This window comes from Bacillus rossius, chromosome 15, assembly GCF_032445375.1.
Source record: "Bacillus rossius redtenbacheri isolate Brsri chromosome 15, Brsri_v3, whole genome shotgun sequence".
Classification (NCBI taxonomy): Eukaryota; Metazoa; Arthropoda; class Insecta; order Phasmatodea; family Bacillidae; genus Bacillus; species Bacillus rossius.
In genome coordinates this window covers 26,748,413-26,767,583 of record NC_086342.1, presented here as the reverse complement: position 1 = coordinate 26,767,583, position 19,171 = coordinate 26,748,413, and the positions used below count along the sequence as shown (strand labels likewise).

At 37.8% G+C, this 19,171-nt stretch overlaps 1 protein-coding gene across 3 annotated transcripts in view; it reads right to left on the bottom strand.

Annotated features, from left to right (window-relative positions):
- The window catches only part of LOC134539280 (huntingtin), a 135,661-nt gene that overhangs the window by 17,632 nt on the left and 98,858 nt on the right, over positions 1-19,171 (bottom strand). For all 3 annotated transcript variants that reach the window (XM_063381104.1, XM_063381105.1, XM_063381106.1), the window contains exons 43-47: positions 18,877-18,971; positions 16,760-16,869; positions 15,952-16,149; positions 13,432-13,640; positions 7,768-7,939 (exon numbers count right to left, since the gene is read on the bottom strand). In XM_063381104.1, coding sequence (XP_063237174.1) covers positions 7,768-7,939; positions 13,432-13,640; positions 15,952-16,149; positions 16,760-16,869; positions 18,877-18,971 — 784 coding nt within the window. The remainder of the gene's footprint in view (positions 1-7,767; positions 7,940-13,431; positions 13,641-15,951; positions 16,150-16,759; positions 16,870-18,876; positions 18,972-19,171) is intronic.

Below are 19,171 nucleotides of genomic sequence, written 5' to 3'. Positions count from 1 at the left end.
CCATTTTTTTGTCATGGGGCGCGACAATTTTTTACATTTACAAGGGTTCAGCTACATTGCTATATCTTGGCTCTGGTAGGCCATATCATGATGAAACAAAATCTGAGGGGTTAAGCACATTTTAAGCTACAATTCTGATGACAAACCATTTTTTTAAAATCAATCAATCTTGCCAACTTTAAAGGTTGAACTTGTGCCTTAGAATTGCAAAAATTTGCATTTTCATAAATTTTTTTAAGAGTGAAGGCAGTATCTGTTGGGCTTCAAAATATTTATGGATGTGCTTATGTAATAGTAGAGTAAATACAAATTATTTGGAGTGTGAGACTTCAATACTTTTTTTTTTACAATTTTGTAAAAACCAGTTTTTTCAGATTTTTGCTTACTTTACAGCTTAATATCTCTGGTGGGCAGTTATCTAAAAATCTTAAATTTACACACAATTAAGTACTCCATGGTACATAACTCCTGCAAAAATTTAGACTTTGAGATTGAACTGGTTCGGAAGTTACAGCCTTGCCAAACTCGTAATTTTTTTTATTTATTTGCATAAATAAAAGCAACCCTAGTAATTTTATATACGTTCTTAATTATTTTATATTTATGCTGTAAGTGCTGTACTAAGTCATAAAAAGTATTACACTAAAGTTTGTTGCCAAAACACATGTATACTATGCACAAAAATATTAATTATAACAGTCATTCTATATCACATTTTTAAACAGACAAATGATTTACGATTTTAATTTGTACCTTATTTCTTATGTTTGTTAAACAGCATTGAAATTTCTTCAGATAATGATGCTGAAATGTTGTGTGAACGTCCAGTTGCTGTGGATAGCTCTGATGGACTGAGCTTCCTCAACACATTCTTAAGTGGCACCCACACTCTGTCTGCACATGACATCTTAAATGATGTTCTAGGTCCAGCTGGGTTGTAAAATTTTACGTAAATATCATTGTTCACAAAATTAACTTCTTCAATGACTCCTAGCCACCACTGTTCGTCATACACACAGGCGATAATGTCATTGTTCCGAAGATTCATGGGGATGGACTTGGTTGAAACTGGAAGATCCTCATACTCTTTTGATTTGGACGTTGCATAGCATCTCATTATAATCTCGGTGAGAGGAACAAAGCGGTGAAATTTTCGTGTTCCAGGGAGCCGTTGGCAGTTGTCGAACCTAGGTTTCAACTCTTCTTGTCGAGCGGTAATTTCCTCTTCTTTAACATATATATATTTGATACCTTTAATAGTCTGTGTACAGTACATATACATATCTTCAGGGGAAAGAATGTGATCCTTGACTGTTCTTTGAAGACTTGCCTTTGTTACTTCCCTTTTTGTTGTTCCTCCAACACCATCACATGCATTTTTTCCATGTGATGTTGCGAAGAAATTCCACTCAGCACTAAGACCGAAATCATTCTTGTGGTGACAGACATTAATTAAATTTTTCTTATTTTTGTACTGACTTGATGATCCATCTGAGAAGTAAATTATATGTTGAACCGAAGGAACAGTGTCTTTTAAGTGTTTCATAAGATGAGATTGAAATGTATGCACTGTTGTTGTGTTATGGTCCAAATGATCACTGATTACACAAACACATTGGGTTAGAAGTTTATCGTTTTCTTTGTAATAATACACAAAAGGATGAACAGTTGCTTGGCGATTTACCCAGTGGTAGCTCTGAATCTCGTCTTGGATAACAAATGTAAAGTTTTCTGCGAAGTCTGCAAGAACAATGCACTCTGTTTCGTTAAGTTTCTCCTTCTTCTCTCTCAAATGCTGACTTTGAATCTTTGCTATAAAATGATGAGTTTTAAGTGAATCAAGTTTTTCAATAAGGGACAGAAAGAATTCTTCTTTTGGCTGAATAACAGTTATCATTTCAGCTCTATCTGTTGTGGTCCATTGTTGAAAAATTATGTTGTCTGGGATGGCATCACTTTCTTCAAATTCATCAAACAGAGATACTAGGGCTTCACTTCCTGGACATTTAACACATTTGCCCATCATACACTCGTAACTACTCATATCACAAACGAGTATAGCAAGTAGGTCTTTGTAATCTTTCATAAGCTTTGCACCGTCAACCATTAGCTTAACATTCTGATGATAAGTACAAACACAAACATTGTGTGTTCCCGATGATCCGGCTGTGACACACCACTTAGGTCTGAGTTCAATGAATTTTGATCTTCCAATTCTACAGTCTGGATGTTTAGATTTAAATTCCACAAACAATTCATTCAAATTGCAAAGCACCAGCCTCTTCTGCTTTTGACATTTCATGTTATTTATTTTTACAGATAAACAGTCTTTTTTTCCGGGACAAAGACGACTGTATTCATCACTTTCATAGAATTCACGGACTGTAGTAACCACCTCTGATTGAATGCCAAAACCCTTTTTCTTTCCCAACTCTGGTAGAATGCCCTGATCTTTCACTAGGTCTCTTGTCAGTTTTACCAAACGATCAGATACATTGAACTCTTGAGCTATTCTTAGTCGACTCCATGAATTTGGAAGTAAACTAATTATTTTCACTTTCATTTCTTTTCCTGCAACAGCACATTTATCCTTCAGTTTCTTGATTAATTCGTCAAACTCTTCTACAGACTCTTCACTTGCTTCTCTGTTTTCCATCACTTCATCAAAAGATTCCTCAAGATTTCTTTTCAAAACATTTGAAACTTTACTGATCTTGTCAGCTATTGCTTGTGGTCTTTTATCTAAACCCAATTTCCTTATTTTAGATGCTGGCGAAACCCCTAATTGAGTACATACATTGTCTACTTTTCCCAACTTTTCAATCTCTGTAATAAAGTCTGAATCACATGTGTCCCCTGTTCCATCATTTGCTGTCACAAATATTTTTTTGTAGCATGTAGGACACAAGGACTTACCAGGGACAAGCAGTAAATTGTAGTTTGTTTTTTTATACATGTGTTCAGGAAGTATTTCCCTAAGTCCTTTTGTGATTGCCTTTTTATGTATTTGTAAAGGATCACTGCAATACCGGCCAAATATATGGTGATATTTAATAAGATACTTAATCTCATGGTACTTACATACAGACTTAACATCACTAGAAACTCTGGTAAATATTAGCTGTTGCTGTTCTAAACTAAACACACAGATTTTCTTCAATTCCTGTTGCACTGAACCATAAACACATTTGTGGCATTGTTCATTTGTTAAATGTCCTATTGAACACTCTTTCTCCATACCAAAAAACAAAAAACCTTCATGGAAACACAAACCACCTTTCCTATACCAGAGCTGCTGGCAGACTAACAGGATGGAACAAATACCAGACCATACTAGAGCAAGTCCGTGCCTGTTAAGACCTGCACACTCCAAACAGTGGTAAACATCTCAGGCATATTTTTTTAATGTTCTTAGTCGGAGAACTCTTTTCAATTGCATAGTAAATGCCAATTTTAGGGTATTAAGATTTTTAAAAATATAATTAGAATTTATTATAGTTTCATTGTTGCAAAAAAAATGCAATTTTACACAAGTTTGGCAAGGCTGTAACTACCGAACCAGTTGAATCTCAAAGTCTAAATTTTTACAGGAGTTATGTACCATGGAGTACTTAATTGTGTGTAAATTTAAGATTTTTAGATAACTGCCCACCAGAGATATTAAGCCGTAAAGTAAGCAAAAATCTGAAAAAAACTGGTTTTTACAAAATTGTAAAAAAAAAAGTATTGAAGTCTCACACTCCAAATAATTTGTATTTACTCTACTATTACATAAGCACATCCATAAATATTTTGAAGCCCAACAGATACTGCCTTCACTCTTAAAAAAATTTATGAAAATGCAAATTTTTGCAATTCTAAGGCACAAGTTCAACCTTTAAAGTTGGCAAGATTGATTGATTTTAAAAAAATGGTTTGTCATCAGAATTGTAGCTTAAAATGTGCTTAACCCCTCAGATTTTGTTTCATCATGATATGGCCTACCAGAGCCAAGATATAGCAATGTAGCTGAACCCTTGTAAATGTAAAAATTGTCGCGCCCCATGAAAAAAAAATGGCTGCCATAATCAAACTAGTGAGAATAAAAATTTAACTGTGTCAGTTTTAAACTGTCAATACATAATGTTAACAAGGCTCAAATTATGAATTTTTTTTGAAAATAGTCGAGCAACCAGAGCTGGACCACTTGATATGGACTGACCCACACGAAACAAATTCTTACCTGTATAGTGTTTCGTGCAGTGTTAATTTACCTATGATCGCTAATTATTGCATGTGACAAAATAATCTATAATATAGATATGCCTCCTATTAGACGAATCAATTTAGGTAGAAGAACCCGAAATGCTACAAACCAAGCTAATTACCGATCTAATCATGCACTACAATGAAAATAAAAATTATTATGTTTCACATGATGAACAATAAAGAGATTACTTATTTTTTTTATTTATCTTTTTATTTATATGTTTTATTTAATTATATTTCTTATTCACAACACCCTATCACCAGGGTGACGGTTCTGTTCAGGAGAATTTTTTGCCCCGACTATAAAATATGTAGGAACAAAAAAATGTCACATTACAAATCATTTTGACAGGACTTTATTGCAATTTAATTAGGCAGTACGAAGTCTGCCGGGTCAGCTAGTATTTTAATATACATGCCTAAGCCTGAACATAACTCAATATTTAAAAAAAAAAAGACAGCAACATTTTACTATAGGAATGATCATAATCAACATTTTTGTAAAAGTCTTTCATGGAGAAACACCAGCTGTTCAATGTGCTCTGGAGCAAGGTTTTCTCGGCGTGTGGATACAGTAGAATCTCGTTATAAATTACATCAATAAAGCCTCAACTTTTATACCTACATAGTAATGAAAGTACTTTATTCTGAAAGTTACCTTTAAAACGTAGTATTTTTGAATTTTGGAAAATAAAGTAGTAGGGGATAAAATGTTACATTAGCTTGGAAGCAAATATTTGTAAAACAACAAGATTTTAAAAAAAAATACTGAACTTAATACAGTAGTCTAAATTCTAGGCATACATATACAAAATTTATATCTGTCGAACACAAAATGACAAATGGTTTAAACTATTTTGCAGATATGTACATTTATTGGGATAGAATTCCCTCGTCATCTTCTAGGCGAAGTCTCTTGCGACCAGCAGATATAGATGACTGTTCATACAGTTTAATAATTTTTTCGCGATCTTTTATTATTGTTGACAGTGTAGTGGGCACCAAACCAAACGACCATGCCACATCTGCATTTTTCCTGCCTTTGTCAACTTCTTTTAAAATTTCCACTTTTTCCTTAAAAGTAAACCGCTTGCGTTTCTTTTTATCTATTTGGCCATCCATCCTGATTAAAATATTCAATCAAAAATATTGTTGTCCTCGTGCCAAGTCAAACGTAAACAAACCTCTCATCCATAGATAACCATAGCTCCGCACTAGTAGCGCATGTCGCGAGCATGGCTGTGCCAGGCAACATTCCGACCTTCGGGGCAAAACAATTAAAGCGTGTCGGCCATGTTGTGACACCAAACAGTTCAAAAATTAACCTACATAAATTAACATTATATTGGATTTTCTATTTTGTATATAAGATAAAATATAATTTTTATTTAACGTTTGTATCTGCGGTAATTGAAACTTTTCTAAATGTGCTCTATAAATAACCAAAAGATGGCGCAGTTAAAAACAATGGTCTTGAAGAGGGGCGAGAGAGCAATCAATTGTTTAGATCGTCTCGTGCACTAAAGTGTGTGATCCATGGAGGAAGAATGGCGCGTTGTACTATGTTTGTTTACGTTTGATACTTGTTAACGATTCTTGAAAGTGATAAAAATTAATCATAATGTACATTTATATTAAAGAACCCCTGCGCAAACACAGTAACTATTATGTAAAATTTTCCTGATAACTGGAAAAGAATCGTCGTATTGAAAGGTAGGATACATTTTTAATGTTAAAGTGAAATATTTTTACATTCACATTTGTGTTTTGAGCGGGAATTTAAAATGTTACGTAGAACTGAAAGATACAATGGGTTTCTTTTATTAGGTTAGTTAACACGTAATTTTAAATATTTTTATACTTGGGCCTAACCAAAAAAGTCTGAAAAGACATCATTAAACTCGAACTCGACTCGTGAGTCGTGAACGACCGTGCCGAGTCCGAGCACTAATTATAAACTTGACTCAAACTCGAAATTCGAGTACTCGCAGGTCTCTAATTTGTTATATTTATCACCTGAATACTCACACAAGGAAGCATAAATTATGCAGCTCTTCTGTAAAACCAGCTTCTTGAATATGAATATTGAGTAAGCGTGATGAAAATGTTTTCTCTCAACTTTTTTAAAGATTGTTAAAATTTTTATGATAGTCATAGTTTAACATCACTCGTACATTATATTCCATGTTAATGGTTTTATAAACTTCCAAGTCTGAAGCACAAATATAAACAGAGCAGGATTTTTTTGCAGTGGTCGCAAACTACATACTGTTTGCTTGCCTTGTTTTCAAATTATCAGAAAATTTCTGGATTACAGAATGAACCCCAGACTATACTTTCACATTTCCGGTGTTCAATATGCACATATTGGAACAAACTATGGATAGTTGCATAGAGCCCATTAATAAATAATGTGTTGATTAACATCGATTAGATAAAAAAAATATTCAGGACTCATCCCATTCCTGCCCTTCTTCATAGTCCGTGATAACTGAACAAAAATCTGTTACACAGTTTAAAACAGGTTGAAGAGTATTTTACTGAGAACATGCCACAGAAAGCCGTCCCTTGTATGACGTGAAAGGTGAAAGTAATGCAAGGAAAGAGGCCGTGTAGCTAGCCTTGCGAACTGCCTTGTCGAAGCTTCACTAACACAGCTGAGCCGCCCTCTCTCATCTTTACCTGCGTAAGAGTATCCACCACTGGAGCAGGCAGATTAAGTGTGCCGCCAAATCAGCTCGTTTTGCAAACAGAGACACAGAAAGTGTCTGCGAGACAAGGAACCACTGTGGCGCACGATCATATCACAGCTCACCGGCAGAAGCATGAACTTATTTGCACCTATCGAGCGAGCTGCATACACAAAGGTTCACTAGATGCTGGGACATTCAATTATTTCCCAGCTTAGGGGAAGCGTTGTCCGCCCTTAACATCAAATTCAGACATCCTTTCATAAAAGGATTCTTTGGTTAGCATGGGCATCGCAACCGGGGGGGACACGTCCCCCCAATAATAAAAGTCATCAATTTCGTCCCCTCCAAAAATATATTTAGTTTCGTAGTTATATTAAAAATATGATTTCTGTGATACAACCCAAATGTTGCGCATGGTGCACTTAGTCCAATCGTGGCACTTTTTAATTTGATCTTTGTGTAAAATCAAGTCCGTTACCGAATACAGATATGTTAACTCTGTGTTTTTACAAATTTGTTCTCAGAAGATATTTTTTAGAAAAAAAAATAATTATATATTGCAACCAACTATAATTAGAATATTTAGGAAAGAATAATGTCTAAAAACCACCTTTTTGCACCTTCAAACCCCAAATATTCCTGGGGGAGGACCCCCGGGCCCCCCGCTTTTTTTTCCCCAGGGGAAACTAAATCAATTGAAGTCCCCCCCCAAAAAAAATATATCCTTGCGACGCCAATGTTGGTCCGGGATGCAAAGGTGAAGAGCACATCTGTCGGGCTCTGGGGAGGGAGGGAAAGCGGGGGAAGGGCAGACAGACGGGCGCACCTGGAGCAGGCACAGGCGGAGCTGAAGGGGCAGGAGCCGGTACGTGGCCGGGGCGAGCGTGAACTGCAGCACCACGGGCGTCAGCTCCGTCTCCGTCGTCCGCTCCTCCACATTCTCCAGGAGGTAGAACACCAGCGCCCACATCGCCAGCTGGTGCTCCTCGCTCACCGCGCTGCCAGGCACGCAAGACACGGCAGCAGTTACAGCGCACGAAGCCACGCTTGATTTCACATTTTTTTTTTCCACATTGTAAGAATCATTCAAAGAAAATACCACACTTGCACAACATTGTCACTAGCAGGGGCATACACAGAGGAGGAGGGATGGGGGAGGGATCTAATATAACCCCGGAATTCTTAACAAAATATATTATTCCCAAACCCCATTAACAACAGAAAATAATTTGAAAGCAAAGAGCTGGCAAAGAGGTTCTATCCGCCTCCCCCCCCCTTCGCAGAAATGAAATTCTGTGTACGCCCTGGTCACTGGCTTACGACATACGTACCAACAGAACTATCATGGTGTTCGGCTGATGCAGCCAATGCCACAATGTGCGTTCATTTACATATGGCATTATTGCTACAAAATATTGAAAGTTGGAGTGGTGATTTGAAGAAGATCACATTAAAATGTGGTAGCAATGAAATCCCGAACATTTGCTGGATTGAAACTCAATAAACATACAAAGTGCCACGAGATTCTTTTACTTCAACAACATGACATGCTTTAGCCATGACACTTGTTTTCGACTTAGCCAATAAGCTTTTCAACCTTGGGCATAAAACATTTTCTAATGAGAAGCTTGATCGCTTAGTCTGTGGTTCCCAATAGTCCCTACATTTCTCAGCTAAAGCCTTCTCTATCATCCCTGCTTACAAAAGAATTAATTTCATTTTTATAACAGTGGAAAAAAAAAACTTGAAAATTAAGATGAACAAAAATACATTCCATGTATTTACATCTTAAAACTTATTGAATAAGACAATTAGTAATTTTTTTTTTTGTATTTTAGATAGTGATGTGTCAGTTCTACTTTTTTTCCTGGTTCTTAAAAAATCAGTTCTCGGTTCTCAGTTACTTCCACACAGGGCTCGATTTTAACGCCTGTCCGCCTGCCCGGGACAGGCAAAATCTCATCCGGGCAGGCAAAATAAAAAAGGCAACTGTCCGGTGGACAGGTGCAACTTGTGACGCCGAGGTTATTCGCACGCACTAATGCAGCAGAGGTGATTAATAACATTTATGCGACCGCGACCGCAAATAAAACGTCTTTGACAATATCTATAAATAAACATTAATGGCTGCTCTTTTGTGACGGACGACTCTGGCTATTGTATACCGCGGGAAAAAAAAGTAGGTTATGTACAAACCATGCTGAAATCTTCTGAATCATAATTCTTAAAATCTTATGTTCACGTCATGATTCACATAACATAGTCGTATTCGTATGCTAGAGATGCAAAAGTCTCACACCGATGATGTTTGTTTTTGATGCCATGTTTTAATATTAATTTCGTTGCAGTGCAGCCAACAATTACATAATTCGTTGTATACTTTCGAAATATAATTTTTTAAATTTATTGTATTTATAAATCTCGACTTTACTAATTCCTTGCTCTACTATAACATAGTTTGTTAACAGAAAAGCGTTTTCGCGTGGTTAACATTTCACGGCGTACTCCAGATGCAGCTGACAGTGGCCGCAGTGACTGCGACTGCTTGAAAATTCGCCTGTCAACTGTTGCATCAAAAAATAAACATTACTTGTTTACAGAGGACACTGTAATCTTTTACAGTTTATCTTGTCATGGCGATTGTTTAAGTATTTAATTAACTGCGTTACACAATGTGGAAATTCATTACTGGTGCTTCAAAACCACCAGAAAAGAACAGAAAAACGGACGAGGACAAGTCAGAATACAATGTAAAATATGACAAAATCGCCCGGTCCCGTACCTTTTTAACGTCTTGGTGTTCCGAGTTTCTTTGGCTTTGTTACGACACAGAAACAAAACAAATGTTTTGCAAGTCTGCGAAACGCATTCAAAATCATCTGGATCAGTTTTTGTTACGGGCTGCTCAAGTTTTCGCAAGGAAAACCTAACGTTGCATGCTACAAGCAGTGCCCACAATAAGTCTCAAGATATGGAAGATGCAATACTGACAAAACCTGGACAATCCAAAGCAGAGATGACCTTACAAAGTATTCAAAAGGATGTTTTCACCAAACTGGAAATACTGTTTCGTACGTCTCATGCCCTGGCTAAACATGGGCGACCTTTCACAGACTTTGTTTGGCAGTGTATACTTTACACAAAGAAAGGCCTGGATGTTGGTAATACTTACCGCACTGACAAAAAGTGCAAAGAATTTCTGGGTTCCATTGCAGAAATAGAACGCCAGGAATTGGAAAATAACTTAAGAAGTGCACCATATATTTCAGTAATGTGTGATGAGTCTACAGAAAGTGCTGTACAAGAACAGGTCATTGTTTATGTAAGGTTTTCTGTTAAAGGGGTAAGACATTGTAAGTTTGTAGGTGTTAAACATGTAGAAAGGCCTAATGCAGCCCTGATTTATGACTGCATATTGTGTGTTTTAATGAGTATTGTGGGTTCACCATTTCAGATTTAAAGCTGCATTTGGTAGACTTTGCAAGTGATGGTGCAGCAGTGATGCGAGCATTGCATAATGGAGTTAGTACCAAATTGAAGCAATCAATTCAGCCCAATTTGGTAGCTATACATTGTCTAGCACACCATCTTGAACTCGCATTGAAGGCTGCACTTTCTGAAACACCATTGAATCTCAAAGTGGAAAATTTCTTGAAGAAATTATATGCATTCTTCCACCACAGTCCAGTGCACTGAGCTATCTTGAAAAAAAATATTGTGAAACTCTGAGAATCAAGTTCTGCATACCTACCAGAGTTGGAGGCACTCGTTGGGTTTCTCACACCAAACGAGCCTTGACAATTGTGTTCAAGATTGTTCCTGCACTTATCCTCACTGCAGAAAATTTACGCCAGGAATCAACGTGTAATGCATCAAGTGCTGGTTCATGCAAATTTATTGAAGATGCACTGAACAATTTGGAATTTTTTCAGTATATTCACTTCTTTTGCGATGTAACCTCCATTTTGAGTTACTTTTCACAACTTTTGCAACATCCTTATTTGACTGTAGCAGAAACACAAAAGTCACTTTGTGATACTATCACCATGTTGCAGAAGCTCTGTGACAAAGATGGATTTCATCTCCGTGCATGCAACAAATTAATTGAAAATGAAGCTAAGCAGTTGAAAGGAGCTCCTTTGCAGACACCCAAGAAAACAGCTGTTATAAATGCAATTGTTGAAAATTTAGAATCTCGCCTTGAAGATAAGAAAACTGGACTCTGTGAATTACTGACTGCTACAAATTTGTGTAGTTTTAAAACGTGGCCTACAAGCATTCAGCCAGAGTTTGGTGACACTTGCATCGTTAGGTTGATATACTTTTTTTCTCCCTCCCTTGTGAATAATGGAGTAAAGTGTGAAGTGATTGAGTTGGAATGGACAAGTCTAAAGACCACAGTTTACCAGCTGTATAATCCAGTAACCAAAGCAAATTGGAGTGATATCAATCTCAAATACCACACTGAGTATGAAAATGTACTCTCTCTCATTGATCTTGTGCTATCCCTGCCAGCTCACACTGCAGATTGTGAGCAAGGGTTCTCGCTCATGAAGTCTATAAAGACAGACTGGCAAAACTGTCTAAATGATGATACACTGTCTGCCCTCATGCGTGTTCAAATACAGTCACTTTCTGAAAGTGAGTTTGATCCAGCACCAGCAATCTCTGGTATCATAATGTTCAGAGAAAATGTCGACCCTTTCAGCCTCCTTATCGAAGATGTTCAAGACAGAATCAGCCAAGTAATTCGTGCAGTGACTCAGACAGTGACTCGTCTGAAAATGCAAAATATAGCAAAAATCCTTTTTTCTCACTTTTTCAGCGACTTTGTTTTTTTTTTTATTTGGGTAAAACAGCGGACAGGCAAATTGGATGGCGGACAGGCAAATTTTCGATTACACCTGTCCGTTGGGCAGGTTAAAATATTCCTTAAAATCTAGCCCTGCTTCCACACAATTTTCAGTTAGACCAAAGATACGGTAGATATTAATAAATTGTGTGTTTATTTGTTTGATATTAGCACCCCACTTTACCACAATCCGATCAAAAACAAGTTACCTATTCCCTAAGTTGCTTTATGTTTAACTAGATGGCTGGAGCAATACTGTAACAACATACATTTTATTTATTGATTAAATATTTAGTCAATTGTAACATGCCTATCTACAGTTGAATAAAACCTTATTTGATAGGCAAAACATACATCAACACAAAATACTAACAACAATAACACTGAAAAAACAAGGACAACACAACCAGAGATTAATACTAAAATGATAAATTATAAATAAAAAATAGTTATAACTATACCACTAATGGCAATCAAAGAAAATAATAACATTAAAAAGAATGAATGAATATATACAAGATTATTAGTAATAAAGCAAGATAAAAACAAAGTTTATATAATGCTATAAATCTAAACTAATATAATGTTAAATGCATAAGTTAGTAAAAAAAAATCAACAGAAATGAAGAAGATAATGCTTATTCAGTTAGTTTAATTAAGTTAATTTTGAGAACTTTTATTCGCAGGTCCAGTATTTAATATTAGCACACCAATAAAACATTGCTTGAGAAAAATGTAAATGTTTGTTTACAAGAGATTTGACCCAGTCACAATTTGTCCTGCGGCTCACTTGTTGCTTTCTAAGGGAAAAACAGATTGTATATGCAGTTTGAATGTGACACCTTAAAAAAATTAATGCCATTTTAGAAATTGCTATAGATTAGTCAAAAACTATTGAATATAGGCTATTGAACCTGTATGTAAATATGCAGAAATAAGTTTTACCCTTTGTGTTTACAGTAAAAAGCCCAGGGTGTGTGTGTTTGTGTGTATATATATATATTTTTTTTTTCCGTGATAAGTAAATGTTTTAGCATTTTTTGAGGTGTTTAAACATCAGCAAAAGAGGTGCCTATTTTGGCTTAATTTTGCAGTTACAAGAAACAATTACCGATATAATTTCCCCCACTTTCCCAGATATTCCGTGACCTATTTAATTTCCCTGAATTTTCCCTGTTTTCTATACCTGTAGCAACCCTGAATACTGCTGCTTATTTAAAGACTTTTTAATGACTTCCATGTGACCAGTCCTTCAGTTTCCTTACTTTTTCGTGACTTTCAAGACATGTAGACCCCCCTGAACTATCAACTGTTGTTTTTACAAATACGTATTGATAGGGACACCTGTATTTCCCGATTTCATTTCGTGTCAAGGTATTTCACTAAAACGCTGTAGCTTTTTCTAAGAGTCATGTGGCAAATTGTGAGGGTGCAGCGGTACGGTGACCGCATTCTCGTCGGGCCCCCGTCAAGAGCGGGACGACACCTCTCACCGACCTCAGACAATAACCACAGGAGTAAAGCTACAGTGTTTTGTGAAATACCTTGACACGAAATGTATTCGCGAAATACAGGTGTCCCTGCGTAATGATATAATTTAAATCACCAGCAAGAGTGATAACCTGCCGCAGTGCGTACCTCACGGAGCTGTCGATGTACTTCTGTACGTACTCGATGGCCAAGGGCACGATCTGCAGGGTCTCCTCGGAGAGCCCCGGCCCGGGCCCGGCCCGGCAGCCCTGCAGCAGGTACAGGATGCCGTGCAGGCTGGCCACCCTCGACGGCAGGAACGCGCTCTTCAGGCCGCCCTCCACCAGCTTCTTCACCCGCTCCAGCACCTCCGCATCCTGGGGGGGCGGGGGGGACGTTCCTCTCTCTCTCTATGTCGCCGTTCTCTCCACCACCACAAACAACGAGTCGCTTTCAGCGAAGCACGCCAGAACAACGCGTTAACTCCGGAACGCAAGCCACCGAAACGTAACAGAAACAATGAAATCAATAAGCAAATTGACAAAAACTCAACTCAAAATACAAAAAGGTTTTTACCTTTTGTCATGGTAAATTCATTCATCGCAATTTATTCGGAGTGAATTGGCTTGGAAAAAAAATTAATGTTACCTTGTATGATCGTGCATCTCTTGTCAGTAACAAGTTCTTACATTAACGACGCTGGCACATTTTTCAAACACACAAAATTTTGGCCACTGTATTTTTCTTAGTATGTAGTTCTGTTCCAAACACTGTTATGACAAAATTATTATATTGTATAAGTGCATCGTGTGTCGGTCAAAATGAGACTATTTTTTATGAAATATGTATTACAAACTATTTAAGTTTCTTATTTGTTGACCCCACTGAACATTTCAGTTGTCGATTTTCCTTAAAGATGGATGCAAGAGGCATGATGAAACGTCATGCACGTAATCAATAATGCAGGTGTGGACTCAACTCAGAAGCCAAGTAATAAATTTACCAGAAAATAATGTGGCTCTGAATACAATGCTAACCCAAAAATTGGAAATCACAATTCATACATAGAGAAATAAAATAATTATTTAAATTAATAAAAAAGTGCTACAGTTTTTACTAGAGATTTTCTGGTGCCAATTTTGCCAGAAGAGTGATTTAGATGTTTTGTTTTTAAACAAGTAACAGTTAGAAAAAAATAGAGTTTTTCTGCTTTAGTTCTAGAGTCATCTGTCAGAAAGCAGAGAATGCTGCAATATATGCCTGTCGCCTGGGAGGGTGAAAGAGGAGTGGGTACTCTGGCTAGCAGCCACAGTAAGAGAAGCAGAAGTGGAAGGAACTGCACAAACTCCATTTTCACTCCCCCCCCCCCCCTCCCTTTCATGGCATTCCAAAGTGTTACCCTCTCTCATCCGTCACGCCTGCTGACAATCCTCCCTCCCACCCAGATGTTCACAAGCCATAAATAAGAGCGACTAAAGTGGCACAGTGACAGGCAGATCGTGTGGCCTTTAAACTAAGCTGTACCCATCGCTAATTCACGTTATTCCAGCGGCAAGATACAAGTTTGCAATTATAATTCAACCCCCACTTATAGGTTCAGCAGTTTTGGTAAAAAATCATTGCATTATTATTTTCGGGAAAATACTGTACTTGTGACACTGGTTCAGAAGCTTAGGAGCTACATTCTGACCTGCCAATTTTAAGCATCCAGTTGTAGGACAATTCCACTGAATATCACTCAAAAGTGGTTGCTAACCCATTTTTGAACAAGAATAAAATATGTCAAATAAGGGCTCCAGAAAAGTGGACTACGCTCAGAATTTTGCGTGATTGAGTTTGCCTCATCAATTAATAGTTTGAACCTTTCAGTAGTGAAGTATGTATTTAACTCAAACCTGCAGAATGTTTGGCTTGTGATAATATTCCCAAATGACAAGATGAAATACCAACAACTCACATACAATGTTATGACATTTAATTTTTTTTTGTAAAGGATTCACACACAATCAATTATCTAAATAACTGTTGAAGTTTTTAAATCCTATAAAATGCCATTGTAAAGAGAAGATACATACATTGGGGCAAACATAAAAAATGACATAATTACAAAAATGCAATATTAATTTTTGACCTTTATCTTGACCCTAACATTTTGTTTCAAAATGTGTTTGCTATACACCAATTTTTAAACCATTTTTTTCTCTCCAAAATTGTAGCACGAGAGTACTTTCCAGAGCAATCTGCAACTTTGTTAAGATCTCCTACTCACTCCCTTCGGACTTATTACACCTGTAAGTTTTGATTTTTGTGAATTACCAATACTATTATCAGGATCGTGCTGATTTTTAAAGCCTCCACCTACTTATATTTAATAAGAGTCTATAAACTGAAGTGAAACATTACATTTCATTAAAAAAAAATGTTAAAGTTTTGTGACCTCTAGCACATATACTTTTTATTTCGAGACTATAGAGTGACTTTCGTATACAGCCCTTCAGTTTCAATATATTTTTTTTTTTATGACTTTAATAATCTTTAGTTACACTGCACAAAAATTCCTGAACACTGTTCCTACATTCTCTTTTCACGCAATTTCCCAGTGTTTCCCTAGTTTTCAAGACCCCGAGTTTCGCAGATCTCCCCCCGTCTGCGGGAAGAGCGTAGAGGTTATGCCCGAGGCCCACGCACCATCCCCAGCACTGCGGCCGCCTTGCACGCCCCGAGCACCAGGTACTGGTGGAGTATCTCGTCCTCGGGCGGGTGGCTCCTCGACAGCTCCAGGCAGGTGTCCAGCATCCACTGGAACTGCGCCCGCTCCGTGAACAGGTCCGAGATGGACAGCACCGAGCACATCGCCTCGTTCAGCAGCCGCAGCGGCGTCCTCGACTGGAAACGGCACGGCAAATCAGGGCCCGGCATCCCGTTGATATCCAACAGGTGACGACACGGTCCCCACTCTCTTGCTTCGGCCAATTTCCCCGAATATTCTCTGTTTTTCCCTGCCCCAAACAAATTTTTTTCCTTGCCTCATCACTCACTGGTCTATCTGGAAAAATAACAGATAAACTACCACATAAAATACCATCAAAACACAATCTGACAAACATAAATATCACGCAAAATTGTCTATAAAATGATTTACCTGTAAATACGTTCAGTTTTAAGACATTGAAATACTGCATAGTATAAAAAGGTTACTGTTAATACGTAAGTCCAAAATAATGATTTAAATGAATTTCTTCCCATTGCAAGAATATTTCGAAGAACCTATGAATGGAAAGAATTCGAAAGAAAACAACAGGGAAAATTATTCTATATGAAATTCTGCACACACTCCTGTCAATGACAAATTTAAGCGAGCTGACGAAATATTTTTACAGGAAGATCGCTAATAGAAACGAGAAGAAAATGAAATATAAATGCGAGGCAGAGCCTTGAAGTGGAGTCCCCGGCGGGCTAGCTTCCACAGCTCTGGGCGACCAGCGACACGCCGTACCTGCAGCAGCGTCCACTGGGAGTACAGGTCGAGGAGGAAGTGCAGGCAGGAGTGGAGGTCCAGCCCGCTGGCCGCCAGACACTGCTCTCGCTCCAGGCACGCGCCCGACACTGCAACCGCGCAACCGCTTCACTCCCACACCATCCACAAGGTCTCGAAAATTACCATACATATATATATATTTTTTCAAAATTAGCACGTTTTTGTTACGAAATGTACCAAATTCACTCGAAAATAAGATAAGCGTTTTTCACTGGAAGACAACCTGAAAAACCGCACCACAATGCCGTGCCAACTGCAGCTTGCTCCCCTCCCACACCATCCACAAGGGCTCAAAAATTACCACACATATGTATTTTTTTTTCTTCAAAATTAGCACGATTTGTTATGAAATGTACCAAATTCACTCGAAAATAAGATAAGCGTTTTTCATTGAAAGACAACCTGAAAAACCGCACCACAATGCCGTGCCGACTGCAGCTTGCTCCCCTCCCACACCATCCACAAGGGCTAAAATATTAACATACATATATATTTTTTCCAAAATTAGCACGTTTCGTTACGAATCGTACCGAATTCACTTGTTACAAACTCATGACAGGACCGTGACGCGTGCCAGTTCTGGAGCTGGCTGGTGGCTGCGAACAGCCGCTGACGTCACGCGCCGTCCATTGACACGTCCAGGCGTGCCACCACATGCCCCAGCCAGATTACGACGTTCCTCCTCGCCACCCACCCCCCCTTCGCTCACAGCGTACCGTCCTGCCTCGGGCTATTGTCATCGTTAGTGGCCTGAGAATTCCGGGCTTACATAGATCTTGCATAGTTTGGGATCATCTTATTTTCAGGTGAGTATGGTAAATGGTCTGTAAAATCAATATACCAAATAAACAATTGAACACAATTCACGTCGACTTTTCAACAAGCGTGCTCTATTGCACAACTTACTGCCATCATTGTCAACGATCAACTGCTTCTTTTCCGGGAGCAACAGGGCTGCCTACCTTAGCAGGCAGCCAACTTGATAACTGGATGCTACTTTGTAGCAGCGTGGAAAGTTAAAAAAAAAAAAAAAACCACGTGTTTAACACTAGCACACAAAATATCTATACAACCAAACAGGCATCTGATATTGTAAAATTAGTACTTTTATTACAGCTTATTTAAAACTTAGTAATAACATTCTATAAGTTTATTAATTAAATAGTCATATATAAAGACTCCTACAAATTATCCTCTATTTCATTTGTGTGCAAAAGAAAAAATTTCATTGCCTTCTTAATAATATCCACAAAATAATATTTAAAAGCTTGTTTTACTAAAAAAAAAAATTGTTAGTGCAATATCCTAGCAAGCATTAAGCTGCAGGTTTAATTAATAGAATAATAAACAATTGGGTGAGACTTATATTTTGAAGTTATTTAGGATACAAGTAACTTGGCTGCAACATAGAGACATGGAAATATATCACGAATCATGCTGTTCACAAAAACTAGTATTCAGGGCAATTATCAGAAAATGACCACATCGTTCAAATGTAACACTGGAGAAACACCAAGTACCTGTAGTTCTGCTGAGGTTTCCTTCACGCTAAAGAAAATGCAAGAGAATGCAGTCTGTTTTGTTTTCATCTTAGTAAGAAACCACACATTTTGTCTGCGAGATGAAAAAAATATGTGGTAAAGATGGTGGATGTGTTAAGTCTGTGTATTAAGTGATCGACATAAATTAAAATAATTTAAATTATACAAGCGCATGTATTTCAGACAAACTGCAAAAGTACGAATATACGGTGAGTCAGGCTGCTGAAAATATATAAGACTGGGTTGTTACGTACTATCTAAGAGCGAAGAAATACATTTTGTACAAAAATTTTGAAAACTGTCAAAAAATAGGTAGCAGTTATGTGGCTTTTAATGAAGGATATTTTTAAAAATGAAAGAACTTTCAAACCAATAAGATGTAGAAGAAGACAAAGAAGAAAAAAAAAGCATTTACTATAAAATAATTGAGCTAAAATAGCATTTATGTTGGAAATTAGCAAAATGGAAAAATTGCATCTATAGCAAGATGGTTTTTCTGGGCCCTAACCATGTGGGCGGTAGACCTAACGTTACCTGTCCCACTCATGCGCCCTCCCGGAGCGCCATCTTCCCCCAGGATCCTCGCGCCGGTCCACAGGTACTCCAGACACACCTGGCTGTAGCCAAACCTGTCGGACACGGAGTTGCCATGAGCACCTGTTCAACACTGCAGTCCAGGCCGGACGCACAAGGACACTCCCGCTGAACCCTTCACGGCGGAGCGAGCATCGGCGACATCATTGCGAGTCGAATCAAAGTTACACCATGCATGTTTACACAGTTTTGATTAATTTTTTTTGTCCATTTTGAAATACAGAACATACATGCA